Raw genomic sequence first — 27924 nt, 5'->3', positions numbered from 1 at the left:
CAAGGAGGAAAACAAGTGCCTTGGCAGTGCTAACAACGAAACCATTGTTTCCTACCTCCCAGCGGTTCAACTTGGCTTTGGCCGATTAGAAACAACAGCGTGGCCTCGGCTGTCTTTTCACGTGCACATGATCATGGTTTCATCTGGACTTGGGAAAATCAAAAATTCATTCGAGTCGATTAATCTGGAACAACAAGATGTAGTTATGTTAATAAAACATTCCAGCCTTCTCCCCTGACGCTGGTTGATTTTCAAGTTGATCCGACTTCAAAACTCATGTGGCATTGCTTATACGCTGAGGAAGATTGATCTTTATCGAGCCTTGATGCAATTACGGTTGGGAAACACTGCTGCATGGATAGTGGCCAAATGTGGTCAAAGCTTTAAAAACACCACCACAAACCAACCCATGATGGTTTGGGTGAATAACACCGGCCAATTTTTTTTTTTTTTGTAATCAGAGATGTAAAAATAAACTTGTCAAGATGAATTATTTGCACTGAATCCGGATCTGCCTTGATTTTGTTCTTGAGCACATCAAGTTTTTAGACTAAAAATATAATATTCAGTAATATTCATGAATCAAGGGTAGGGATTTAAAATAGGTGGATTTTTCTTTTTCTCCTGAAACGTCAGCTATAAATTGCAACACTTGGTAAAATGCACAAAAAGCACAATGAAATATTGCTAAATTGTGCAGTGCAATCTGTAATTGTGTTGATTCTAGGTGTCTGAAGCTAATGTCAAATTGCTTCTCTTGTTGGCTGAAGTTCCGAAACTTATTTAGTAGCATTGTTGTTGTGTGCAGCAGAAGGAATCAGATTACTACAATCACCAAAGGAGTGGTTCACTTTTTTTGCAGGGGTAGTTTGCAAGAAAATCCCATCATGCTGTGACTGCAAAGCTTTTCTCCCAGCGTAGTAAAAACGATTCCGTCTCTATAGAACAATTTTTGATAGCGACATCACTCCTAATGCTATTTCCGTTGTTAATGCTGGACAGGATTACTGGATACACACGGTAAGACTAATACAAAAATAAAAGGCTTATTGCGACCCTACTTTTAGAGCGCAGAGGCAGGGTACTTTCCAACAAGGTTTTACTGTATTCTATTGTTAGGTATACTTTCCATTAGTGGAATATTATCTCATGAGGTGTATAAAAAGGTTGCAGTCCGAGCAAGTGAAATCTTTGGTGTGGCAAATAGAATGAGAAATGTGCACAGGCTGGGTTAACATGGTATTTGTAAAATTTTTATCTTTGAAAAAAAAAAAAGAAATAAAATATAAAATGAATAAAATACAAACGTAAGTAACAAAAATATAAAGTGACAAATATTATTCATATTTATAGATTTACAAGACTGATTTGGATCTGGGGGGGCACAGGTGGTGGTTTAGATTTCGGCTCCGGCCTAGTTTGCATGATCTCCCGTGCCGGCGTGGGTCTCCTCGCTCATTTCAAGAACATTCATGGTAGGCTGATTGATGACTCCAAATTGCCCGTAGGTGTGAGCGCAAATGGTTGATAGTCTTTGTGTGCCTTGCGGGCTGGCAACCACTTCAGGGTGTCCCCGGCCTTCTGCCCGATGACAATTAGGATAGGCTCCAGCACGCCCATGACCCCCGTAGGGACACCCGGTACATATAATGGATGGATGGATGGATGGATGGATGGATGGATGGATGGATGGATGGATGGATGGATGGATGGATGGATGGATGGATGGATGGATGGATGGATGGATGGATGGATGGTTAAAAAACACAACACTCATTGTGTAAAATTGAGCAGGTTCTGCATCAACACTGCTCGAAATGATCGAAAATGAATGAGTGTGAATCCATCAGAGATTAAATAAATAAATACATAACTAAACTGTACCAGCTATAGTTCGGTAAAATCTGAGGAGTTCTCAGCGAGATATTGTTCCAGAATCTCATCAATTACATCACACTCATAATTGACTTGGGCCAGGTCTAGGCAAGGCACACGATTGACAAGAAGACGTCCAATGTTGTGACGCAGTTCAATCAGCCTGAGAGAAAGAGAGAGATGGCAAAATATGACACAGCAGTGCTGGAGTTAAATGTTGGCTTTTCCCTTCCAACCTTGTGAGGTGGTTTGAGTTTGAAGCTCCGTGTGCTTCTTCTATGAAAGACTCTTCATTCTGTAGCGACACTTTGCTTGCATTCTCATGCTCTTTTTCTTCCGCTTGCTGCAGCCTCCTCCTGAGGTCCTCACACTGGCTCGACAGGTTTGCCTTTTCTTCCTCAAGTTTCTTTAACTGATGAACAGGACAGAGCAAGCGTCAGACACATGAGGAATATTTGCAGGTCTAGCGTGATATTTAACACTGACCTGAGAAAGCAGTTGATTCCTCTCCGTGGTTCTTTGATCCAGTTCCCGGACAAGAGATTCAACTTGCAAAGTGCTGTCGCCCGAATCCTCCTCGGCCTGGGGAGTTCTAGGCTTGGTCTGAGCAGCTTCCAATAAATCAGCTCTATCTCTCACAAGTTGATCAATTTTTTCTTCAGCCTTCTCAAGCAAGCTTTTATAGTCTTTATCTGGCCATGTTTCTTCCGTCTGGCTTGATTGGTGGGAACAATTTAAAAAATATTGTCCTTGCTTCTTAACATCTTGTTGTTCCGGTGCCTCTGAAGGCCATTGTGCTGATTTGAAGATGTTGTCGTCGTCATCATCATCGCTACTGTTTATGTCTACAGTCTGATTGGATTCTTTTGTGACCTGATTTCCGTTTGGGTTTTCTTCCTTGATCCTTCTTGAAAACTGAGTCCAGCGTTCGGCGGTTGTAACGACCCCACCTTTTGTTTGATCTGGATTTTTGCTCTGTATCTCCCTATCCTCCTTCTCATTCTTTATTTTTGGCGTTTCCGTCCGACTGACGACAAGAGGCGGTGCGGGGGAGGAACTGCTTCCTTCATCGGCTGACCCCGTAAATCCTGCTCTGCCATTTTGGGGTTCAAAGACCTCGATTCTGATTGGGGTCACATCTCCCGATGACGACGCATTCGAAGAATCTTGATTTGAGACGTTTTGATGACAACTTTGAGGTGTATGTTGTGGCTCGACGGATAGTCTTTTTTTTTTTCTGTCGAACATAGAAAATCACAAAAAACAGGCTTATGTGATAAAATATGTGGAAACAGCCAACCAACAAAAAAATAACAATCACTTCTCGAACAATGTATCTGAATTTTCACATTTTTTAAATTCTATCGGAAACTGTTTGAGCGGGAGAGATTCTTACATTGAGATTCTCATTTGATGAGATATATTAAAGTATTTTTGCTTCTTTTCAACCCGTTTGAGAAATGTCATCCAAGGTTTTTTTTCCAGCGTTGGCAGCTTTGTGAAAATAACAAGGCCACATCTAAACATGCCTACCTTGGAGTTTGAAACAAGGAGTAGACACTTGAAATAATTGGTAAACCATTGGTACTGGGTGGGCTGCCAGCTGGAGAGAAAGAAAGGAAGGAAGGAAGTGTTAACACTTTGTGGTATTTTGTTTTGGCTAAAACAAACTTTTGCTCTGTGTGTTTTGTTTGGTTACATGTGAACACTATTGTAAAAAAAACCAAACAAAAAAAAAACACACACACAAAGAAGCAGCCCAGAAATGGATGGAGACTTGTAGAGCGCGCTTTGGTTAAATTACAAACATAGTCAAGTCAACCGCCAGCGCTTTTGTATGCAAGATTTGCATTTTTACACACAACACAACAAAGCCCTACGAGCGTATCGTCTTGGATTTGATTTCAAAGATGTTTTTTCAAATTACAACTCACACACAGCAGTAATCCCTGAGGGTGAAGATTCCTCTACTGACACCATGTTCAACCTATTCCGTGAGGTAGTGGGAGTTGATGGGGAATGGACACTCTGTAGATAAAAATAATAATGAAAAATAAAAATTGATTAAATTCTCTTTGGAATGATTACATAGAAATAAAATGGTTTTATTTTGCAAATACTTTGCTATCTGCCTACCAGCCATATTCTAGAACTTTACTGAATGGTATAGAGTATAAAAAATAAGCATAGAGAGAGGTGAATGGGAGACACACATTGTTCTGTAGCTGGCGTTTGAGGTGATTCTCCTGCTGCCTTAGGCGCTTGTCTTCCCAACATCGTCGTTGCTCTTCAAGCTAAAGTAAAAGCGCATTGAAATGCAAACAGTCTTGGAATGCTAGTGCAGATAACAAACACTGATCACTGGACTGGCCCTTACCAATTGCTTACTTTTTTGCATTTTTTCCTCCCGCTCTCTGTAATACACACATCACAATGGTCACTATTTGATCAATTGATGATTCAAAAACAAAATGGGTACTTTTTCTTGTAGGTTTTTTCGTATGTCCGTTGATCATCATCAGAGTCCTGAGCCTCTTCTTCCACCTCACAAATCCTGCCAAAGCATATAAATAGTATACTAAAATCGTGGGATTAACAATTTAGTCGACAGAAAAGTCTTGGTAGCCACTTTTTTAAAAAAAAATTTGAGGAAACAACACGCCAGTAAATCACTGAAGTGAATGAATTTACAGCAGGGTAAATGAAGGTCACTCGGGATGTTTAATGGTTCAATGATTTAGGAAGGAAGCCTTGTAAACTTAAGATAGCAACACTTTTGTTGCTACTTCATTCTCTTAAAATTAAGACTTCTTATTAAAAAACAAGAATCGCATAAAACTAGAACTTTGTTCTCATAACATAACTTGGAGTGCATGACCTTAGCTTGTAGTATTTTGGTTTTAGTCTGCACCTGATATGCCTTCATCATCGTGGCTTGGGGAATTATTGAATTTATAATGTCTTGTCTGTACAAATGTTAATAAAACTGTGAACACCTGAATTGAGGATCAGGATTCATGCTACAAAACCACTGGTCAGGCAGCCTGCTGCAGTCGATCCCATCGGGGAGTTTGCGCCATTTTCTACAATTGTCACACATCACCCAGTTCTGGTCCGGACGCTTGCTGTAGACCAAAGAAGAAATACAAAAAAATCACGCAAGCTGGCGATCTTCAGCGTGTCTTTGCCTGCCAAAGATGTTTCCTAAATTGTTTATGATTGCCATCATCTGGAGACAAATATTCAAATAATAGGACAGACAACAAAGACAAAACTGACAATGTGATGATGACTTCTTAATAAAGTTCTTTAAAAAAAAAATGGATGTATTATTCTGGCTATACCCATTCGAATTTGTATCAATACGAACCTGATGTCGCTCACTTCCAAATTTTTGCCCGGGTTGTTTCCGGTCAACCTGTAGCGGATTTCATTGCAATATTCGTCCAGTTTGACAGTCAAACTGCTCATAGTTTTTCTGTTAATGAATAAATAAAAAAAACAATCATAAATAATAAAAAACAAAAAAACAAGCACAACACACTGGCGGCATTTCTACATATCGGAGACGTCATTTACCTGTACTTGTCATTCTCAATAAAGCTTTGCTTGTTGTGCATCGGCTCCAGAAAGTTGCACTCCATGACCCCGATGACGCCGACACCTTTGCTGTTAGGCTGTTACATGTCAACAGAAGGCATATAAAAGTTCAGGGGCTAATGTCTTCACTCAAGGGGGATCTTATAATTCAGCCGATTATTCTACAAACTTTTGCCGATGCCGCAAAACCCACCTTGAGTTGGCAGCCGATACGCTCGTAGGCCTTTATGAGTCGATTCTTGTGATACATCATGATACCATAGTGGTCTTTGCTTTTGGTGTTGTAACCAAAAATGATGGGAACTCTTTTAGTCTGTCATTCCATTTAAGGTAACTGAAACCAAAACAGCTCACATCTCACATAATCGTATCATAAAAATAAAAAATAAACGGATGAACAAACGAATGAATAAATCAATCGATAAATAAAACAAAATTGTAATGACAAGAGGATACAAGAGACAGGGGTTTGTAGTGATCTGTTTTGCTTTTGGCCAGACTCTTGGCAATCAGCTGAGTTTTCACCTTCTGACCTCGTATAACAATGTGCATGCGAGGCTTCAGGTACAAGATACTGCAGTACGCCTGAAAACAAAAAAGAGAGAAATATACAATCAGATAAACTGTACATAACATGACGTCGTGTGTGTTGTGTTGAAACTTTCTGTATTATGTTAGCGGTTGATGTCATGCATTTTCATTATTGATTAAAAAAAATGTGTGAAGCAATATCTCTTACCCGTAGTGAGTATACACTCGGAGGTATATGTGAGGGGATTCTCTCACCAGGCCGGATTAACTCTTCATAGACATCAGATGGAATTTGAATATCGTAACGGTCTGTCTGAAAATCAAACTCCAATGCCCCAGTGGATGTCCTGAGAAAAAAATGGATGGAGTATTATAATCAATGCAGTTTTTACAGTGCTGCATTAAAAAAAAAAAAAGACTTGGTTTATGTTCATGTTAAACATACACCGCAATTCATCATCGGATTAAACCACACATGATTTGATGACAAATAACTCAACTGGGTTATCTAGTATATGAAATCATATGAAGTGCAAACCTGCGTAAGTTCCAGATGATGATGCGTGTGCCGGTCGTGGTGGTGGAGCAGGTAGACGTGATGGCGCTGATCTCAGTCAGCAGCTCTGTCTCGGTCTTGAAGGGAGAATATTGAAGAATGTCTTGCAGACTAGCTTTTTGCTCCTCTCTGACAAACAGTAGACGGTATGTCAAGGAGAAAACATATATTGTGCATGACAAAGCTGAGTAGAAATTATTTTTGAAAGAGGCAACCGTGTGCTAACGCAAAAAAAGGATATAGTTGTGGTTTTTGTAGTCAAAGTTGACAATGGGCACAATTATCTGTTGGGCGTTGATCTCTTCCAGGTACGTTTGGGAGAGCATCCCGACACACGACGAATCCTTGGACCTGGAAAAGACGATGGCGTCCCTCCCGAGACGCATGGATCCGGATTTGAAACCGTTGCCGTACATCCCGATGGGCTCCACGCCATTGACGGCAACCTTGTCACTGTAGCCGAAGCTTGAAAATGCAGAAAGATGAACATAATGAACTTGATTGTAACAAGAGCCACTCCTGAAAATGTCATTCTTTCTCTCCATGTGTGTACCTGAGCATTTTATGCATGGCGTCGGGGTCTAGACCATTTCCATTATCCATGAAACTGAGGCATTCGCGTCCTTTGACAACAGTCTTATCGATCCAGAAAGCATTGGCCAACACATCTGGATCGCAGGCATTGTCTGTCAAAATGAATGAGAGCAGTTGGTTTTCTTGTGAACAGTAGTGTTGGGGAATAAAAAAGAATGTCTGGATGAGTGTCAAACAAGTGTGTGGGGATATTGCAACACGCTCATTACATAACATTTGCACAGAGAATGTGTTGGATGACAGCAGTGGTAGTTTGGGGTCCATGATTCAAGTCAATTTGGGATGTCGAAATCATCGAATGGTTTTGCGAAACACTGGAGTCCGTTAAATATTCTGTTCATATGTGCCTGGTTGATTCATTAGCTTTTGTTGCTTCCATCCGATTTTGGTTTACTTGTTGTTTGAAAAGAAATGATGATGAAACTCAAGAAATGATGTTGCGTGACAGATATTTTTCCTGATGACTCTGATGAAGGCAGAAGTACACGCCGAAACATGTCAGGTAATGCAATCTAAAATACCTTGTTTGAGATAAAAGAATCAGAGAAGTGAGATATTTTTCCTTTTCTTGTCATTGCACTTTGGTCGATGACTCACCAATGAGTTCAGCAATGGCACTGAAGGGCCAGGTGTGGCTGGTAGAATTTGTATGAAGGTACTTGGGACAAAGCTGAAAGTGGTGCACATGCAATGACAAAAAAGGTTAAGTTGGTATGACATCATGCGAGACGGAGATCAAAAGACATTCCTTAAACTAAATACAAAGCATTTAGTTTAAAGGAGAGTTGTAAACTGGTAAAAGATAAGGCCTCCTGGTCTGGCAGGCCAAGGCTTCCCCCGAGATTATTCCAACACTCGTTATTATAAAACACATTTTATTTGGAATTTTGTTTCTTGACAACTTATTACAATACGGCAAAAGCTCGGGATGACAATGAAATATGTTTTCATACTGAGAAATCTGAGACCAATAAAAATATATCCTAGATTAGAGTTATTACCTTTTCCCCCATTTTTTTTTAAATTACAGACATTGCAACTTTCTCGACCTGTACTGTGCATAGTATTTGCATAGACGCTGTATTCTGAACTTGATGCCCAGCACGTCTGCAGACAACTTCTACACACAAACAGAAGATCGTTTGCTATTATGTCTGCAAGTAAAACCATCGATTCCCTAGCAACAATATAGCCAAATAAACGCTTTATTTTGAATACATTTGAACGTCGTGATCGAGAACCTGTCAAAAGTTACAGTTGTTTTCAATTCCATCTTTACAATTACAGTAATCCCTCCTACTTCGCGGGGGTTACGTTCCAGACCCACCCGCGAAATGGGAATTTCCGCGAAATAGAAACTAGATTTTTTTGAACTATGAGCCATAATTTTAACACTTCAGAACACTTAAACTGCTTTCTAAAACAGGATATTCTATTTTTATCGCTGACATCAACCAGCTCGCTGCTAGGGGACTTTCATATCAATGGACTGTGCGCTCCGCATTCATGCCTTAGCGACGAGACTAACAGTGTATCGCTATGTCCAGATGAAGGCCACCGCCGGTGGAGAGAACGCCCTGAAGTCACATGTGACGATAAAGTATACTGTACTGACTCTTTAATTTATTCATTTCAAAACAAGAAAACGACTTTTAAACGTAAGCTATCATTATTAAAGGAAAATGAAGAAACTCAAGTGGCCGCGAAACCTCGTGAAATGATGAAATTTCTGCGATAAAATAATTAATTTACGCATTTTTGAAAACCCGCGATACAGCGAAGCCGCGATAGTTGAAGCCGCGAAGTAGGAGGGATTACTGTACATTCATTCAAGTCATGCCAGCTATAGTGACTCCCTCTTCCGTACCGATCTCACCGCTAATGCTATGTAGTGGTTTGAGACGTCACGCTTGAACCGGCAGCGTTTTAAACATAGTTAAAGAAACCTAAATGTTGAAGAACGGCGATATTTATTGAAACTGCAGCAGAGAATCCCTTGTTTTACTTACAGTACTCAAAGGAACTCCACGGTCTTGCGCTACAGCCATCACGTTTCATCGATAGCGGAAGTGACGTTTGAGCAAAAGCAGTATGCGATATTACTATGTATATAAGTTCTTTTGTTCAGACAAAATCGGAACAAAATAACTGCCTTGTATAATATACGGAGACATTATGAATCTTATCCAAATAATGCAGTATTACGCGCGCGCTGCATTACTTTCGTTTTCCACAAAATGACGCGCCCGCTGCATTACTTTCCTTTTCCACAAAATGTTGAGGAAACGGAAAGGCGGTAAAAGTAAATTCAGTAATAATAATAATAATAATAATAATAAAGCTGGACCGCTTTAGACAAAAAAAAGCACCCACACACACTGGTGACGTTGAACCGTGCTGGTCGCCCTCCCGCGGCTTGAAAAAATGTCACTACTTCATTTATAACATTTTTTTATTTCAACTTTGACAAGATCCTTTCAACATTTGGAATAATTTAAACAATGGCATTTTAACATAGACAAGGGTAAAAGATAGCAAGAATTTGTAAAAGCTATCTTGGAACACTTACAACGGATTTCCCTTAATACCCCTAATGGCATGTAAACAACATAAAATCTAAGTATTAACTAGGGGGGGTTGAGGTCCAAAAACAATCAAGAGATACAGATTCCTCGAGACAAAACAGAACATTCTCATGGTCAGACATTGTAACATGAATGTTTAGTCTTGAAATCTGGTTGCTCTCACAATTTGCATTCAAGTACACAAATACAGAATATTCAAAAGGTGCACACACTCCAACACCACAATTTAGAGGTGTGAGTGGCCAAAATACAACTATGCAATCATTTTGAGAACAAATCCACATTGGCTCCATTTAAATAAAAAAAAAATAGGTGAGGGCAACATTCCAGATGGTCATTTGTGACATATGCTGACTAAATATATTTAACCCAAAAAGCTCAATGGAGTAGTTTACCACACAGCCTTTCTGTTTTTAAATATAGATTCGGTGTATTTATGTGCAGATTTGTTAAAATATTTAAAAGAAATTCCAAGCCAACTTTCATAAGTAGCAGTTAACACTCATGCACTTGGAATGGAGTTCCATTCCACTCAATTCTCCATGTCATCCAGGAACTCTTCCTCGATGATCAGCTCAAGCCTGTCCAACACAGCGTCTGAATTAGTTGCGGGGTAGTCTGCTACTTGAACCGGGGCCGGTGAGTGGCTGTGAGTGGGAGGGCCCTGGAAGGAACAGCACAGGGTCAAAAGGAAAGGCAACAAGTGTGTGATGGAGGACAAGGAACACTGGGTGAGGAGGGGGAATTCCAGGTGCTCAGTAGAAGACTCCTCACTCAGTCCGTTGCTTGCCTGCAAAATAGGTGCACAAAACTCTGTGAAGTGTTTTGGGATTGATCAACGAAGCCAGTTTCTGGAGTTATCAACAAAGCGATCAATATAGGATTTTACCCCATAGCGTTGTTGTATGCCTTCCAAGACTCGGACAACGTGGGGCTTGCACTCCTGTTCGCCCTCTATCAGGGCACTTTCCGGACCGCTGTAGTGGTTCACGTCTACTTCTGGAACAAACGCCCAGCGATACCTGCGCAAAGAATGTGGCATTTTTATTATTTGCATTTTAAGACATTGCTTGAAGACATTTTCTCTGAACTAAAACTCAGACCAACAGAATATAAAGTCCGCTTACATCTGAAAGATTGGTATTTTCTCCGGGGGGAAGGCTAAGGATGTGTCCAGAAACTTGCAAGCCGACAAGTACATGTCCAACTCTGCCTGGGAGAAATTCACGGGAGCGTTTCTGTCCAGGGCTCCGCGTACGACTTTAGTCAGCCTGGGAGCACAGTTTATTCATTTATTTAGAGCAATTATCCATACCAATCAAAAATTGGTAAATAATAATAGTGAGCTCACTTTGAGACATCTTTATCAACCAGCAGAGCTTTCTCCAGACGTGAAAACGTACGAATCTGGAAAAAAACAGTTATTACGATTTTTATACTGTGTGGTCTGTGAGTGAAGATCGTTAATGATATTAATCTGAATATTTACCAGCTCTGTGACCATGATCGGCCAAAGAGATGTCAGGTGCTGAGATGAAATCCGCAGCAGGAGAACACGGAACATCAGGAATATCTGAGCGGAAACAGCGGGGCTGGGATTCATTCGTAAGGCCTCCGTGAGGCGTTCTGGGAGGAAACAATTTTGTTATCATCACAACTCACGAGTTGGAAATGTAAAAGTTTGCTCACTTAGAAAGACAAACAATTCTTATGAATTGTGATTATGGTAATAATAAAAAATCCATAAAAAAAGAATAATACACCTTGGATGAGGGGTAGATAGAGATGATACTGATCAAGTTCTCCGCTGAACATTGCGAACGCCTGGCGCTTGAGGAGCATCGGTTTCTGCTCGACATTGGCAAACAGCTTTAGGGAGCCACTCTGCATGCCTGCGATAATCAAAACCAATTGTGGCGTTCACACAATTGTCTTTGTCTGGCATCTGGCTTGTCATCAAGGTGCGTGTACTCACTCATGAGATCTTTAAACATGGTCTTCTCGTGAGTCAGCAAGTGGTCGATTATGGCTTTCCAACTGGATGGAACACACAAGTCAAGCATCATACCATTAAATTTTCAAAGTAACCACTACGGGGGAAATGTGAAATAAAAAATAAAAAAAAACCTGAAAGACATTCAAGTAATACGTTTTGCAATCCCACTTACCTGGGTGCACAGGAGGCATCCATTGTGAAGAAAAGTGGATCCATGAAGAGCTCAAAGACTTCTTTCCTCCAGGCTCTTTTTGTGTAGGCATAACCACTCAGGTTGCTCAACAGCTGGGCTCCTGCCTCAAAGCTGGGCATGTTGTAGGCACTACAACCAAAGGAGAACTTCATTTCAGCATTGAATCATGATTAAGGGCCGGCACTTTGGAGATAAGAGCGATACCTGTGATTCTTCAAGTAGGGGAAAACATAGTACATGAGACGAGAAATGAGAGGCACAGCTTTCTCCTTCTCATCACTGCGGTACACCATATCAAGAAGTGGTGCCAAGACCTGCACAGTGAGAGAGAGAGAGAGAGAGAGAGAGAGAGAGAGAGAGAGAGAGAGAGAGATGATTCATTCTTATGAAAATGTACAATGGGGGGTAGATTTGCATGACTGTTAATTTACAAGTGTAATTCAAGTGTAAAAAAAAAAATATGTATTGGGAGTTTCAAATATTCATAAAATGAATTAAATTGATAGAATGCAAAACATAGATTCGGTTTGCAAACATTTCCACCCACTCGCTGTTATTGAAACTCAAAATCTTTCAAGTCTCTTCGCTGCCAGTTTTGTCCACGGTGTCCTCCAGCAGGGTTGCCATGGCCACCCAGAATCATTATTTCAGTGGCATTTTTTATTTTTTTTCCCCTTCACCTAAAACATTTATGTCCACACATTTAGTATGATATAAAACATACCTCTGCCAGAAGCACAAGGGCCTGCACACTGTACACTGAGGGAGCCGAGGATGAAACCATGGTGCTGGCTTGAGGCATCGACTCTGTCGAGAGGAAAAATAATTAGCATCTCTGTTTACAAAATTGGGTTTTCAAGTTTGAAATGGAGCTACCAAAAAAAACAAAAAAAACTTCTTGTGCTCTAAAGTGCACACTCTTGATTAGTAATGCAGCCATTGAGTTATAAACAAACATAAATATCCTCAAGTCTTAAGACACACAGAAAAAGGTTCATATTTGTTGTCAGTGCTCATTCAAAATATTTTGGGTTGAATTTGCTGCAGGCAGATAAGTGTTAAGTTACCACAGTGATCGGCGTCCGTCTCCACGTCATCCGGCTCATCCGTTTCAGGGCACACCTGCGACTGCACTTTGACCTCCAGGCTGCGGCTCAGCCAACTGGTCTGCTCGAGAGACGAACCCGCGATTCCACCCACGGCCTCCAGGATGCGCTGAGTAACCTCCTGCGCCAATTGTTATCATCGATACAATCAATACCGCCAGTTTCTCCTGGTTTGTTACTTAAGTGCTGGAACGCCGGATTTTCTTCAAACCTGCAGATCTCGTGTGTCCTTCTTATTGTCCAAGTTGGGGAGCCGGTTGACAACTTCATTGAGGATTCTGCAGGTGACAAATGTCATTGAAGCAGAGAGTAATCCTAACAAAATTCCTTAACAGCTTGACAACAAATGTAAGAGTATAAATATCGGTGCAAAAACAAACCCCAGGAGTAAGAAGTGACCAGGGGGAGCCAGGTTCAGCGGGACGGACTCCCGTAGCAGACTGAGGAGAGGGGCGACGTTCTCCTGCAAGGCTTGTGCTGTAACACTATAATATTTACAGTAAATCAATAAAATAATTCATAAAAATGAAAATAAAAAATGCTAAGGTGTTTTCTACTAACCTCTTTATGTAAGTGTAAGTGAACTGCAGTATGGGAATGTCTACCAGGGTTGTCTTCTAATTCAGAGCAGACAGTTGAAAGATTTTTTTTTGTTAGAAAAAGTTGGCAAATAATGCAACATCTGACCAATTGTTGTTTTCTTTTACCTGATCCCCTTTGAGCTGGTGTGGCTTTTTCACCACTTCCTTGACCAACTGTAAGATTATGTCTGTGCGTAAGGTGTTTAATGATTTCACCAGGTCGACAATTGTCAGACGAGACTCGTTGGCCACAGGTAAGACCTAAAAAGAAAAATCAAGGACTGTCAATCCTGTCAATTGTTGCAGGTGCCTCGAAACATTGCAGTTCTTACATTGGTTGTGTTCCTCCTTTTACTCTTCCTGTTACTCCAGGCTGCTCCCAGTGAAGCCATGAGCGGAATCCCATATTGGCCAGTTAGAGGAAGCAAGAACTGTAATATCCGCTGACGTAAAATCTAAGCAAGGAAGCACGTGGCAATATTTGGTCAAATTTTCGACTGCATTTAAATGAGTTCTAATATGTTTACAAATGTTATTACAAAATAGGTTGATACATACAACAACAAAAGCTGCAGTTGTCTGAACTTTACGATATACGAGCGTAAAGCAACACACCTTGGTGCTCTTAAAGAAGACAGATGAACTGTGCGTGCTGCTTTGCGTAGAGTCGGACGCTCCCCGTTTGTGGAGCTCTTCCTTCATAACCACGCCCCATAGCAACGCCATGCTATTGAGCATGTACGGCAGCGCTTCCAGTACGGCGCTACGTGCGTTACGGATGTCAACGGAATCGCAGGCAACCGAGGTCTGACAAGACAGACAAAAAGAAAAGTGTATTCCCAAAACAAAAGTGGTCCTGGGCGTAATTGCTGGTACGCTATCCATGAGACTCACCCTCTTGTTATCCAGGAGACAGTAGTGTGTAATGGTGGTCAGGCCTTCTAGAAGGGTCAGAAGGTAGTCTGGTGCAATATTCTCCCGTCTTCTTCCAGTTACACTAAAGAAAACGGGAAAAAAAAACTGCATTTCAAAGAATGGAGTTGAACCGAGAAGTCTACCTGCCCATAAATTGTACAATAATGAATCCATCTGTCTATTTTCTTCAGGTATTTGTGCTCATTTGAGTCACGGGTGTGCTGGAGTCTCTCTTTACCTCTGATTTGTTCTCCCATCATGCTCATAAAGTTTCACCAGTTCATCCAAGTTCCTGCAAATCTGATTGATGAGGGGAGCCACAATGATGCCCAATGAGCGGCCCAAGTAAGGCAGGGAGGAGCACAGCAGCGCCACCCAGTGGGGATGCATGGCGTAGCCATACTGCGCCTGCAGAGCCCTGGCGGCGGCAGAAACAAACATTCCCTGGGCGGTGATGGGGTGGCTTTGGACGTATTGGGCTGCCTTGATGGACTGCTGGAACAGGACGGCCGTTTGCCAACCCCGGGTAAGGGGGTTACCGCCGGTCGGGGATTCCGCAAGCTGACCGGAAGACCCGCCGGATCCGGCGCCGCCGGGCCACACGTGGTACTCCAAGATTATGAGAGCCTGAAGGAGTTTGAGCAATTCCATCTGTAACGGATATTGCTCCTGCCCTTCTCCCTTCCCGACGTTCACAAGACTCTCCTCTGATAGTCCGCCTTCTTCATCCAACAGCTCAAGGCACTTGGATGTTCCCTTGTCCGTTCCTCTTTGGCTTATATACATGGAAGCTGAAAGTGTAAGTAAAGTATATTGCTGCACTTTACAACCAGCGAGTAGTGCGCGAATGTTTTCCAGGCTGCTCTCCTTTCCTTGTGCCATGCAAGTGAGCTGGTTCACCATACGCGTCAGCACTTCCACGCTCTTCACCTGAACGTCTCGATTGCCCTGCAAGTCGAGAGGTCCGAGGCTCTGGTAGGACAAGTAATGGGAGCGGAGGAATCGCAGGCACAAGTTCATCAGCAGCTCGATGAGCAGAGAAGGGGGCGTGGAGTGGGAGGACGAAGGGGAAAGTAAACCGCCGTAGAAGTTCAAGCCGTCCTGAGCTTGCTGGTGGCGCTGCAGGAGGTTGGAAACAAGGTTTAGGTGTGCGGCAGAGCTGGTGTCCAGAGAGGTGGAGGAGAGCGCCTCCACTAGAGGGCACTCGGCGCTGCTTCGCAGCAGACTGTCGAGCAGCGCCAAGCCTTGGAGCAGATGGCGCCAACCGCCCGCCGTCTGATATAGAAGCACATGATGGAACAGTGAACCAATGGCCTCTTTCTTCTCACGCTCTTGTTTTAACAGACGAGATCTGGCCATAGCCTCCAACTCCAGATCCTCGTCATCCTCGCTCGACAGCGAATCGGACGCCAGCGTGCGCTCGGATTCCACTCTTTGCAGGCCGTTGACCAGTCCTCCATCCTCGGTGGCAGAGCCGGAATTCTCCGTCGACACTTGGGCGCCGCTGGTGTCGGCCGATTCCGTGTGCTCGCTCTTGACGGCCTCCTCTTCATCTTCCTCTCTGTCCTCCTCCTCTGTCTCTTCGCTCTCGCTCCTGGATGCTATCAAAGCGTCGCCTAGATTGGACAACTCGACGCCGCTGTCTAATTGTAGCCAGAGGGATTCTCGGTCAATGACATTTCGGAGATTCAGGATCTTGCTTTCGGTCTCCAGGGCATCCGCTGCTTTGGCAGACAAACGACTTCTGTTATTTAGAATCTTGAGGTTGCCTGTAAAATGGAGAAAACCATATCAAGTATATTATTCAAGTATTTGAAGCCCACTCAAGAAACGTTAATAATTTCTCATATTAGGGAGTTTAAACTAAACAGTGTGCCTAACAGGCAGCTTGGAAGCATTACTCTTCTATTAGACAAAAGTAGTGCTAGGTACCATTCATTTTTGATTTTTTTTTTATCTTTGTCACCCTTTTGTAGCAAGGTAGGGAATTTCAGGAAGCGCACAAAAAAACGCAAACAGGTGAATTTTTGTATCATATATAACAACAGACAAAATAATGGGTCAATTTGTCAGTAGTATTGCCGAGTATAGACTCCACAAAAAAATCGTGACTTTATGGACGGAAAACTGTAAATATGCTGGTGCTTGAAAAAAAAAAAAAGACCTTGTGGTAACACAACAGAAGCTAACAGACTAACCAGCTGTGACATTTTGTTTGATGGCCTGAATGGAGCAGCGCTGAGTGGACGGGTGAAGCAGCAAGAGCAGGATGGGCTCGAGGATCCGGTTCACGTCGTTGAGGGACAGAGCTCGCGCTAGCCAGCACTGTGCGGCTGCACTTATTGAGCCGTCCGTGCAGCTGAGACTCTCCACGACAACACACAGCGACCTGAAAAAGAGACAACCACATTAAAGACACCAATTGGAAAGAATACAAGGCTCCACATTTGACCAAATATTGGGAAACCCTAACCTGTCAAAAGAGCGGCAGTTCCTGTTTAAGTGGATCTCGCGGGTCAAGTGCCAGAGGATGGAGAAGCGATGCAGGGCTTCGAGCCGAACGGCCTGGGCCGTACAATCACGAGAACCGGTGTTTAGTTTTTTTTTGTATTTCCCTATGTCATCACAAGCACGAGTGGTGGTTCGACAGGTTTTTTCACCTTCTCGCTGTGTGTCAGCGCCTGGCAGATAATGTCTTCGCAGATGGTCCCTGACGGAGCCAAACAGTGAAGACGGTAAAAGAGCTCCACGCAGGCGGCGTGCTGCTCTCGACGTTCTGTGTCCAGCTGGCTCCAAAGCACCGCGGCCAACCTCTGACAGCACAACACAAAATGAGAAGATTGTCAGTATTGAGATTTTGGGGCAAGCGCAAACGTTTCCTTAAACCTGGTAGAAGTCAGTGTCCTCTTCTATGGTGCAAAGCACAGCGGGATAAATGGGGGGCACGGTGATCATCTGCAGCTGCCCGCTCAGCGGATTGGCCTCGCAGGTCTGGTAGCGCCTCCGCTTGTCCTGGATGACCAGTGCTAGGGACTGGGAGTAGTTGATGAGTTCCAACAGAGAAGATATTGCAGTGTGCTGGATTTTGTAGTCCCTTGACATGCAGCACAGTGTCATCAAAGATCTCAGCCACGCCGACAAACGTTTCTTGTCACCTCCTGCCAAGCACAAAAAGCATTTGAACGCAGCCGAGGCTTCCGCTGGGATTGAGAGCCCGGGAGGGGAAAACCTAACCTGCTAGGTCAAACATGTCCGTGTGGAGAGCCAGAGCCTCCTCTTCGCTTAGGTAAACAGGGAAGGTGGTGCACTCCAGAAGTAGATGGCATGTAGCAGTGAAGGCCTGCCGACACGCCTCGTTGATCTCGGCTTTGCTTCGCGGCCGGTACCCGGCGGCCCAGTCCAGACAAGGGCCTGGCTCTTTTTTCTTTTCTGTTTGTTGGACCTCAGATGCGTGCTGATGTTTTAACTTGCTTGGGGTGAACAGTTCGGTGAGTTTGTCTTTAATTTCCAGTCCTCCTATGCTTCGTAATAAAGTGTTATTCTCCACAGGTGCAGTTGGGACCTCAGTCTTGGGCTTTCCGTCCTGTGCTGTAACATCCTCCACCTGTACCAGCAGGTGTCTACAACACAGAGAGTTTTTTGGGGATTAGATTCATTCACCTGGAAAACACATTCCGGGTTTCACATTTACATTTTTTGATTTTGTTGTCGAATAACGAGTAGTTTACCTCATGGCTATGAAAGCGAGGATGTCCTGCAGACATTGGGTTGTGGTGTCGACACTACCACCCCTTCTCCACACTCCATTTCCGTTCTTGCACATTCCATTCCCGCCGGAGATCATGGAGGGTGGAAGTTGCTGCTCGGATGGCGATGCACTGATGCCCAGCCCGCTGTCCTCTGATCGGAGTGTCGGGTAGGCTTCCTCTGCAGGCTCTGCTTCATCCACATCTCTGTTTAGCTCGTCATCTCCGTGGTGACCGTTGCCTTCTGCAACACTGTCTTCTTTCTCTCCTACCTTCTCTAAATCCTGGAGAGAAGTAGAATTGAAAAAGTGAGGCAGTTTTCTTTCTTTTTGACTGATTTGTCTTGAGTCAATGGTCAAACCTCTACCTGAGTAATCCTTTCGTCTTCTTCTTGTGCTTGTATCTCCATCTCTTTTGTGTGGGCTTCTGTCTCAAAGTCCATGAACGCCACAGGCATCTGGATCTTACTCAGGACCTTGAAGCACGCACGCAGACCCTGTGTGACATCCTCCAAACGAACAAATTCCATGTGGTCATGCACAGACCGCAGCATCGTGCCCAGCATCTCAGGAAGGAAGTGAGACTGGATATCAGCATGGAGCTCCTTTGAAAGAAGACAAGGATTAAGAAAATGAGTCGTTATGACCACGTCATGTTGCCGTTGACAACTAGAGATTCTTTACCAGGGGAAGAACATCAAGCAGAAAAATGATAAGGTTTGACATCTCTGTGACAGAGGGAGCGGGACAACTGCTGTCTCGCTGAGGCTTTGGTGGCTCGCCCACATCACTACAAGTATGAGAAAAAAAAAAAAAAAAAGTTCAGTAAACAAGAACTCATTCAGTAACTGTAACAATGAAACTGTGTGTCTCGCCTGAGAGACTTGCAGAAGCACTCGGTCATGTAATCCCAAAGGTAATCACTGTTCATGGAGCTCACGAGCATGTTCATCGTCTTGATGATCTCCGAAGCGTTCTTGTTCTCTTTTATCATGCTGTGAAAATTCAACCAGGACAAACATCTATATGGAACAAACTCCACTACGTAGTACAGATACTGCTGGTAAAAATATATGTGACTGTTTTGATCCTTGTATCTGCTGCCCTCACCTAGCTAACTGGTTGCCTGAGAGCCTTGAGCTGGTGAAAGCATCCTCACCCAGCATCTCTCGACAGTAGCTGTAAAACGCTCGGACCACCTCCAACAGCACACAGCCCAGGACCGCGGGACCTTAAAACAGATACAACAGTAAGTACTCTTAAAAACAAGCCATAATTCATTATTTTAATGTCTTTAAGTGACCGATTTACCTAATTCTGGTTTATCTAGCAAACTAATAATGATGCGAAAAGGCCTGAGGTAGCCAATCACATTCTCCGGTTTGCTCTGCACATTCTTCTGTTTGAGAATGCTAATCAGACCCTGAAGGCAAGGACACCGCCAGATGGGAAGGAGAGTAACAAGTGAGAAACAAACATGAGTAAATCAGCATGCAGATACAGTACAACACACGAGACAAACGTAAATGGCAAACTCATGAGAAATAGACAAACGTTTTAAATGAGAATATACAAATTTAAATATTGCACAAAAGTATCACTCAACTAAAACGTTAATTGAGTCAATTTAATGTGGTAAAAATGTAGCTCATTACTTCCCACCTCTGGAATATAAACCCCAACAATACCTATCACACACCACTAGGTGGCAGTATTGTTCCATACACACTTTCCTGTCTAAAAAAGCTGATTCATAATGTAAATTAGATGATTACATCCAATTGTGCATATTAGCTTTTTTAGAAAGTGGGAAGGAATTAGCCTTATCAGAATTTTCATTCATATGCAATTAATAAATACCATTTCCACGATACTCTCACTTATTTAGATACAACTCAAAAAGTGTGAGCTACCTGCACAATAAGATCCTTGGAGTATGTGTTGAAGTAAAACACCGTATGTTCCTCTGCCGAAGAAGACATGCTTGGATGCGGAGCAACCATTTCCCCTTTAATGTCTGTGCCTGAAGGGGGGGACACAGAAAATAAAAGTGACAACCAGATATCGACCAAACACTACGACAGAGGTAGTGAGTGAGCACTTCGGACTTTCTCATGATCAGTTTACCTAGGAGCCATGCATAGAGACGCCTGTTGAGTGACATGTCTCTGCGAAGTAATGTAAGTGAAGCAGCAGAAACCACTGCGGTCATGTCCTCAATGCTCATTACGATGCTGGCCTCTGAAGGGTCCTGAACCAACAATAGAAAAAAAGAAAAGCGTGAAGACATACACATAGCGTGCAGACTGGCGTTAATCAGAAAATGTGGTTTGTTTACCAGGGATGTGGCCAAGGGAAAAAAGAAGAGCAGGATTTCCAGCATGTTCCTCTGAACCAGTACATTTGAGTCTTGCAGGGAAAGACACACAGACTTCATCTAGACAAAGACAAGCATGAGGGGTAAACAAACAAACCTCATTGAATTGCTGAATGAATTCATGACCAAGGAGAGAAACGCTTACCACCAGGCGATGGTCATAGCCGAGCATGTGTTTCTGCTGTTGTAGGGGCGAGGTGCGGTCAAAGTGCGCGACTATGAAGACGGTAGCGGGTAGTCGCACCAAAGGACTGACCAGAATAGAACCCCACAGCGCTCCATAGAACACCTGCTGTCCCACCAGCAGAGACAATTTCAGCAGCAGGGCATCAGTCCTGGACAAACAAAGAGACAAAACAAACCCAGAAAAAAATGTGTTCATTAAAATACTTTTATAATTTATACCTAAGACCTGGGCGATTAATAGAATAGAATTTTATATCAGGAAAAACAATATAAACAGATATGAAAAAGAAATAATTTTGATGTTTCAAATAAAAATAAAAAAAAATCTGACTTTTTAATTTCATCCAGACCTAAATAGAAGCCTGGTCCACTATACCTGTCATTGACCTCCAGTCCCTCCTCCAGGCCAGGCAGCAATCCTGTTATGAAGGCCTGAAGACTGGGAAGTAAAGCCCTCTGCAGTGGCAGATAGTAACGCTCGTACAGCGTGAGCAGGACAGGCTTCACTGCCATGGCTGCATGGCCCAATAGTGGAAACAAGCCGGAGCTAAGGATACAGAAAAAAAATAATAATAATAATGCGTCACAGCAAAACACACAAAGCACCTCAGGCCATCGCTCGTAATTTTTCGACTCACCTGTAAATGAACAAATCCTTGGCCAGCCATTTTGTCCCGATGATTTTGAAAATAACCTCGTAGGTCTCCAGAGCCTTGAGGTGCACCCCGCTTGGTAAGGCCGGGTGCAGGCATTGGGCCAGACGCTTGCCGATGATGAGCCTCTTGGGAAGGAGGGAGTAACGGAGGTTACTCTGTAGGGCCTGGCGGGGAGTGAGAAGAAATTCGCAAAAGCTGTGCTTCCAAAAAACATTCTTTTAAATCGGGTAGTGTAACACAAATTTCTACCTTGTTGAGCTTGCCCAAGGAGGAAATGAGATCCGCCCATTCGCTTGACGATTCAAAGTTTCGCAGCGCCTTCTCAATGACTGCTGCGTAGCTGCGGTAGCGGTAGTCGTTCTGAAGTTCGACCTCCTCTGGATCCATGTCACAAGTCAGTCGGGCAGCAGCATGTTCTCAGAATGTTTCTGCAAAAACAGCAAAGGCACGTAAAAGTTTTTTTTTTTCCCCCCACTAGGCGTGGATGAAAATCAACTTCTCATGTTGTCTTTCTGAGAAGCCTCCGGGGCTTGTTTATGGTAAATAGAATTATGCACTGCATGTGATAGAAGAGCGTGTGTGTGTGTGTGTGTGCGTGTGTGTGTAAGATTAGAAAAAAAAAAGAGTCGAGGTAGGAGGGACATCTAGACTCTTTGGCTTAGCAGGGATGAGCTATGCAGAAAGAGACATGACATAAGTTTATCCACTGATGCCGCTTATTGTCATGCAGACATATCTTGCCAACATTTTCATTTCTCATGTTTAACCCCATAATTCTTTGTTTTTCACAAGTCCAGAATGGCCCTCAGAAGACAAACCATCCCATATTGGAAAACCGGTTAAACTAATTTAACGTCAAACCAAATAGTGGGTTTTTTGGGGTTTTTTTCAGTTTTTGTATTTATTTTTAGTCAGTATTTTTCCAGAACAAATTTGGGTAAGTAATTGGAAAATTCAATTCAAAAACACAAATGGGATGTTTTCTTCTAACAGACACATTCTTGGCAATTAGAGGTTATTGAAAGACAAAATGTTTTTATGAAATGACTATCAAATTATAGACGATGGAATTCATGTGGGGGAAAAAAAGAATCCCTTAAATTAATCTTCAGGATATTAAATTCATTACTGTCATGCCACCCTCTGTTTTTGTTTACAACAGAGAAACTTGTTGATGACTTGAAATGTTTGTCTGCGCCCAAAAATTACCTAATTGAATTTCATGGAAAATTTGACAAACAAACAAAAAAACAGCAACACCAAAGAGAGACAACTCAAGGTTTCATAATTGGAGTGTGAAGAAGGACAAGATCATGAGAAAGACATTGTGAAATAGAAATGGATGTTGTGTAATCCTCCACAATTAGTCTATTGAATGACATTTACAGGAACATCAATAAAGTGAACACTTACAAGGGGACCAAGCGTGAAGTGAAGAGCAAATTCCGAGCGTAATTGCCCCCTCCCAAAAAAAACATACGTTTATAAATTCTCATTAGTTGTGAAAGCGAGTGTGAATGATTGATTGTTCATATGTTCTTTGCCGACCAGTTGAAGGTGGACACTGCCTCTTTCCCAAAGTCAGCCGGTATACACTCCAGCTAATGCACAATACTAATGAGAATATGGAAAATGGATAGATGTATTATTGATCAAATAATAAAGGGCAGCAGAAGTACCAGTGTACTACAAGTACATGTCTGCCCCGAGGCTCAAATGTCTGCTGGCCTCCCTGTGTAGAGTTTTCTTGTGATCGCATCACACCAGGACAGTTTGTGCGCTTCTCAGAAAAATGCAGTTTGGCTCATTAAAACTTGTGGTTTCATCAAACGCCTTATTTCCAGTTTGTTGATTTGCTATCCGTATTTTAATGCTTCTTCAAGCACTAGTGGGTTAACTCATTATTGACCCCCCCCCAAAAAAATCAAAAGTTGGTTGATGTTTCATGTTTATTGGCATATCTTATGTGGTTTTGTGGTATTTGATATCATCAGCAAAGAAAGTTCCATCAAATTTGCAGGATGCAAACAGTCTATCTGAAATAATACTTAAATGATCAATTATTGTTATTAATTCATGAGGTCACTTAAGTCTTAGTTTAACAGTGACCCGAGTGAAGACAAGGGAGGATATTTAAAAACAATACAATCAAAGACCCAAGTTTGAACCTGACGCCTCGGTTCAGCCAGCTTGCATCTACTGCCATCAATTTAAAGATGCCTGAGTGTTTCAGGACACAACGACCACAACACCACGCAGCAGACATTGTCACCTGACTGACACTAAATTCCCATCGCACTTGTCCACAATATTCATTATGATGAGACAAGCTTTTGGCCACATAGCAGCATCCCTAGTTGAGTCTATTATGTAACATCAATGTGGATTAATCGGGGGGTGAAAAACGCCACTCCCCGCAGATAATAGGAACACTGCAGTAGAAGGCTTAGCTAGCATAGAAATACCTTCAGCGCATTTAATTGTGAGTGAATGTTCGGAGCGTATAAAACTACAGAAGGGTATACGTAAGCTAACCTAGCCGTGTATCAGGTGCATCAATAAAATGACTCACCGAATAAACCGCGGTTTGCGTGCAAGCTCAGTCGTTTCGATGAAGCCAAGCACAAAGACGAGACAATTTACAGGATTTCGCCTCAATGTATATATTTTTTTAAACACCGAGGTAAAATATGCGTTTGTTTCCGTCAGTAGATGAGCGCATCAAAACTAGCGTCCCTGAAGTGCTCCTATCAGGGTAGTCATGACTGGGTGGTGGTATTCTTCAACTCAGCTGATACACAGTGGACGAGCAGACTGTTTCATATCCGAGTCCACAAGGGGTGGCATGAGCAGATGATTAGTACTATAAAATAAATCCGACATTTAAACCACCAAACAAAATGTAAGGCACCATTATTTTATATTTATTCTCGCCTTTTAATAGAAGATAAAGCTTTTTGTAAGGACACAGCCTTAATTTGAACTAGAACACGTCGCGTCACAACCCCTCTCCCGGGTATGGTACATTCCAGGATGTGTCGTGTTTACAAACCTCTCACCTAGCCGTTGGACCGACACCGTTCATTTAACACAACTTTAAGAGGTTTTTTTTTTAAATTATTATTATTTTGTTTCGCTTTTAACGTTTAATTTTTCGTCTTTTTGTACTCAAAGTTTAATGTAATACTGTATGAATTTTAACATCAAATATAAAATGGGGTAAAGCTAAGTACGGCACACAAAAATAAAAATTACTGCAGACAAAAATACACGGAATGAAAATAATATTATATTACTAGGATGGCATCATTTTTGTATTGAACGTTGTGCAACAAGTGCGGATAGGTCCGAGGGTAGTTGAATGTACAGCCACTTGCTTTCGTGAGGATGTCAAATTAGATCTAATATATTAATTATATGTATTATTATATTATAAAAATATTATTATATTATCAAACAATTGGGTAGCAAAAATAATTTCATATTCAAAAATCTGTGATTTTTTTCCCATTTTGTATATGCTGCAGTTCCAAGTCTTTCCGATAGGTAGCGATAATGTGCCTATAAGCTAGTTTACAATGATCGAAAAAGAAAAGCACGCGTTGACGGTACTTGAACCACAGTGGTCCACTTCGTGGAAGTCCTAACATTTGTCGAAATAATTGTGTGTTTTATGTCCTCAATTGATCTCCAGTGTGTAAGTGATATGGTGTGATAATAGTTTTGGGTCCTCGGGAGGAATCACATTTCTAATTATGGTCTTGAACAACTATATTTACACTCCAAATAAAATCTGAACTACGAGTTGAACCATTTAATCAATTTAAGGATTACACATCGATATTTACAACTATATTTACACCCCAAATAAAATCTGAACTATGAGTTGAACCGATTATTCGACTTCAGTATTACACATCAACATTTAGCGGTTGAAGACCACTAATCACTATATGAATAGACTTGACTTGACTTGACTTATTAGGTGTCCTTGATATCTTCCAGTCAGATCCAGTTTACAGAGACTTTTGACTCGCCTTTATGCTGCTGTCACCAAACTATAACTCTGTGCATCTGGCCAACAGGTCGGCACAGTCTTTGTACGTCCGTGCGATCCGACAGTACAAAAATAAGATGGTTGATGAAGAGTATAGCGGTTGGCCTCGCTAGCGTCTCTTGCCACTAGTCTTAATTAAAAAATGCACATCAGCTGTACCTTGAAAATGGCGGTGAGGAAGAAGGGCAGCAGCTTAAAGAGAAACACTCACCTTCATTGGTAAAATATCTAATAATGCACAGACAACAACTGACTGTCCAACTGCAAAGGAGAACTTTACTCATCATAGAAGTTGTAACTTATGCAACATGGTGACATTTGTGTTGCTTTATGACATTGATCATGATGCTAGTAAGACTGAGCAAGATGGAGAGTGAAATAGAAACAGAACAATGTCACATTTGTTGAAGAGAAAACCGAGCAAATAAGTACTTGGTAGCCTCCCACTAATCACAGCATTTAGAGTTTCACATTGTATTAATCATTTGTTTTTATTCATTTCTTTGCCTCACCAGATTGTCTTGATGTTAAACTGGTCTAGTAGTCTGTGCCACAACAAATGCTTGTAGGCTGCTGTGCACTCTTAGAAAAAAAAAATCCCTTATCGGAATATGTTGTTGGGAAATACAACCCCGGGGTTTCATGAATTAACCAGGTACATTTTATTGATTTTTACTGCCTTCAGAGGAAGGCAAGACCAAGATGCCCCGCAAAGGAAAACGCTCTCGAGCTGTAAAGCTTCAACATCAGAGGAGGAGAATGCTAGCACAGCAGGTACTGTACGTAACGATAAGGTGGCTACTGCATAAGCTTCTAAAACATTGTCTTGAAAACGATCGCGTGTATTATTTGATTTGACATTTACCCGGAATTGTACCCTCCCATGACTCTGTTGATGCTCAACAAAAGCCGGGCATCTCCCGGCCTTGGCTATATCAGAAAACAAATAGTCATGTTGTTTGTCACCCTTGTCCCAGAAAATTTGTAGGACATTACAAATCAGAGCATGGAGACAAGTGAAGCTGCAACTGTGCTCTGGTTATACACCGCATCTCAAATATTGGTTTTATTTATCTTCTTAGAAAGCAGAAACATCGGAACCAGTGATTCTTTCCAGCACTACAGAGAATACAGATGCTCCCTTGCATTCTTCAGCTAAAGAGGTATGCTAACCCCTCCTATTGCGTGGCATCAAGTGCAAGGTTGAACACAATAACTTCTGAGATGGTATCAACAAAAGAAATTAATTGAACCACCTCGAGATCTAAACTTTTGTCCTCATAAAACATAAAGTGCACTCCATTTAGCATTTATTAATCCTTATGACCGTATTCTAAGTATACAGTTTACTAAGGCTGGAATGATTAAATGAAAAACTTAACTCTCTTATAGATTTTGACTTTTTTTTTTTTGTCAACAGACCAGTGCAGAAACACTCAAAAGTGTTGAACATAGCAGAAAAAGGCTCAAGTCTGACATTCTCTCATCATCTGGTATGGAAAAAGTAGTAGTTTCTATGTGATGTAAAAATTACTTTTTAAAAAGTACTGAGTTATAGTGATTGATTATATTATTCAAAATATAATGGAAATAGTTACTGGAATGTTGTTTCAAGAAATTAGTTGAAATTACTTACCAGGAAATTAAAAAAAAAAACCACTTAGCACAACCTACACCAATGGATCATCACTCAGAATATTTGAGACATCTGATAATCCTGATTTTAATCGTAAGAGAGTAATTGGGATCAGAATAGGCCCAATTATCACCCTAATTAAAGGATCATTTTTCTCACTAGCCTGCAGTGACTCTACCAGGAGCTGGCTTCCAGTTATTATCGATGTTTTCTCAGTGTCAGACCCCAAAAGGTATTATTTTATTTTTCAAGGGTTTTGATTGATTATTTTTGTTCTCTTTGCTGCAGTTTATACAGGAAATATGTTTTTGTCATTTGTGTAGGGGACTACTACTGAGTAGACCAATTCCCACAACTAACAATGAAGAAACTAATGATGACCTTGTCATCCAGGGATCTTCCATTTCACCCGAAGACATGATCAATTAACAATCATCCATGGAATTCTTAACAGTCAGTTAATTGACTTAAGAGGAGAAACTCTGTCTGTCTCACCTTTGGGCACAAATTTTGGGCTCACAAATAATGAGTTGCTTCTGTTAGAGTTCTTTGTTTCGAGAAATGTTGCTATTTATTTTCCCGGTGACATGTTTGATACTATTATTTAAAATATGTTTTTATTGATGACCAGAAACCATGTCATACATTTTTGTTTCCAGGATTGCCATATATAATGTGGCATATTGAATGACATTAAACCACAGTTCTGCAGTGTTTTGTGAGTCATTCTATATG

The 27924-nt window shown here is 41.9% G+C and overlaps 3 protein-coding genes across 10 annotated transcripts; 1 reads left to right on the top strand and 2 right to left on the bottom strand.

Annotated features, from left to right (window-relative positions):
• Positions 1-1231: 1231 nt before the first annotated feature.
• On the bottom strand, positions 1232-9318 carry morc3a (MORC family CW-type zinc finger 3a). Of its 2 annotated transcripts, XM_085919773.1 has the most exons (19): positions 9166-9318; positions 7754-7826; positions 7116-7248; positions 6804-7027; positions 6545-6701; positions 6215-6353; positions 5932-6060; positions 5669-5788; positions 5455-5552; positions 5246-5353; positions 4872-5000; positions 4355-4429; positions 4253-4289; positions 4089-4169; positions 3810-3903; positions 3409-3478; positions 2362-3112; positions 2112-2287; positions 1232-2038 (listed from the first exon to the last, which is right to left on the bottom strand). In XM_085919773.1, the coding sequence occupies exons 1-19, from the start codon at positions 9202-9204 to the stop codon at positions 1888-1890; spliced, it is 2784 nt and encodes a 927-aa protein (XP_085775899.1). In that variant the 5' UTR covers positions 9205-9318; the 3' UTR covers positions 1232-1887. The 2 variants fall into 2 exon arrangements, with proteins under 2 accessions (XP_085775899.1, XP_085775898.1); XM_085919772.1 differs by lacking the exons at positions 7754-7826; positions 9166-9318 and having other exon boundaries at positions 7116-7731.
• Positions 9319-9590: 272 nt separating this feature from the next.
• dop1b (DOP1 leucine zipper like protein B) lies at positions 9591-25819 on the bottom strand. Of its 3 annotated transcripts, none has more exons than XM_085920386.1 (38): positions 25765-25819; positions 21746-21924; positions 21479-21660; positions 21217-21387; positions 20800-20989; positions 20616-20714; positions 20405-20528; positions 20191-20300; positions 19589-19700; positions 19388-19508; positions 19153-19272; positions 18962-19067; positions 18646-18882; positions 18261-18562; positions 17767-18152; positions 17419-17690; positions 17193-17345; positions 17006-17097; positions 16731-16921; positions 14771-16301; positions 14512-14614; positions 14233-14424; positions 13950-14072; positions 13744-13878; positions 13598-13653; positions 13417-13521; positions 13248-13314; positions 12998-13157; positions 12655-12737; positions 12135-12244; positions 11910-12059; positions 11717-11778; positions 11505-11633; positions 11231-11367; positions 11093-11148; positions 10869-11012; positions 10631-10763; positions 9591-10531 (listed from the first exon to the last, which is right to left on the bottom strand). In XM_085920386.1, the coding sequence occupies exons 2-38, from the start codon at positions 21881-21883 to the stop codon at positions 10274-10276; spliced, it is 6840 nt and encodes a 2279-aa protein (XP_085776512.1). In that variant the 5' UTR covers positions 21884-21924; positions 25765-25819; the 3' UTR covers positions 9591-10273. The 3 variants fall into 3 exon arrangements, with proteins under 3 accessions (XP_085776512.1, XP_085776511.1, XP_085776510.1); XM_085920385.1 differs by lacking the exon at positions 25765-25819 and adding an exon at positions 25534-25762; XM_085920384.1 differs by lacking the exon at positions 25765-25819 and adding an exon at positions 24069-24655.
• Positions 25082-27895, top strand: LOC147050935 (uncharacterized). Of its 5 annotated transcripts, none has more exons than XM_085920391.1 (6): positions 25082-25193; positions 26239-26327; positions 26636-26716; positions 26974-27046; positions 27352-27421; positions 27513-27895. In XM_085920391.1, exons 2-6 carry the CDS (start codon positions 26256-26258, stop codon positions 27616-27618), a joined length of 402 nt encoding a protein of 133 aa, XP_085776517.1. In that variant the 5' UTR covers positions 25082-25193; positions 26239-26255; the 3' UTR covers positions 27619-27895. The 5 variants fall into 5 exon arrangements, with proteins under 5 accessions (XP_085776517.1, XP_085776515.1, XP_085776514.1 ...); XM_085920389.1 differs by lacking the exon at positions 25082-25193 and adding an exon at positions 25617-25772; XM_085920388.1 differs by lacking the exon at positions 25082-25193 and adding an exon at positions 25803-25864.
• Positions 27896-27924: the final 29 nt, after the last annotated feature.

This window comes from Syngnathus leptorhynchus, chromosome 9, assembly GCF_054491065.1.
Source record: "Syngnathus leptorhynchus isolate UIUO chromosome 9, UIUO_Slep, whole genome shotgun sequence".
Taxonomy (NCBI): Eukaryota; Metazoa; Chordata; class Actinopteri; order Syngnathiformes; family Syngnathidae; genus Syngnathus; species Syngnathus leptorhynchus.
This window is presented reverse-complemented; position numbering and strand designations above follow the sequence as displayed.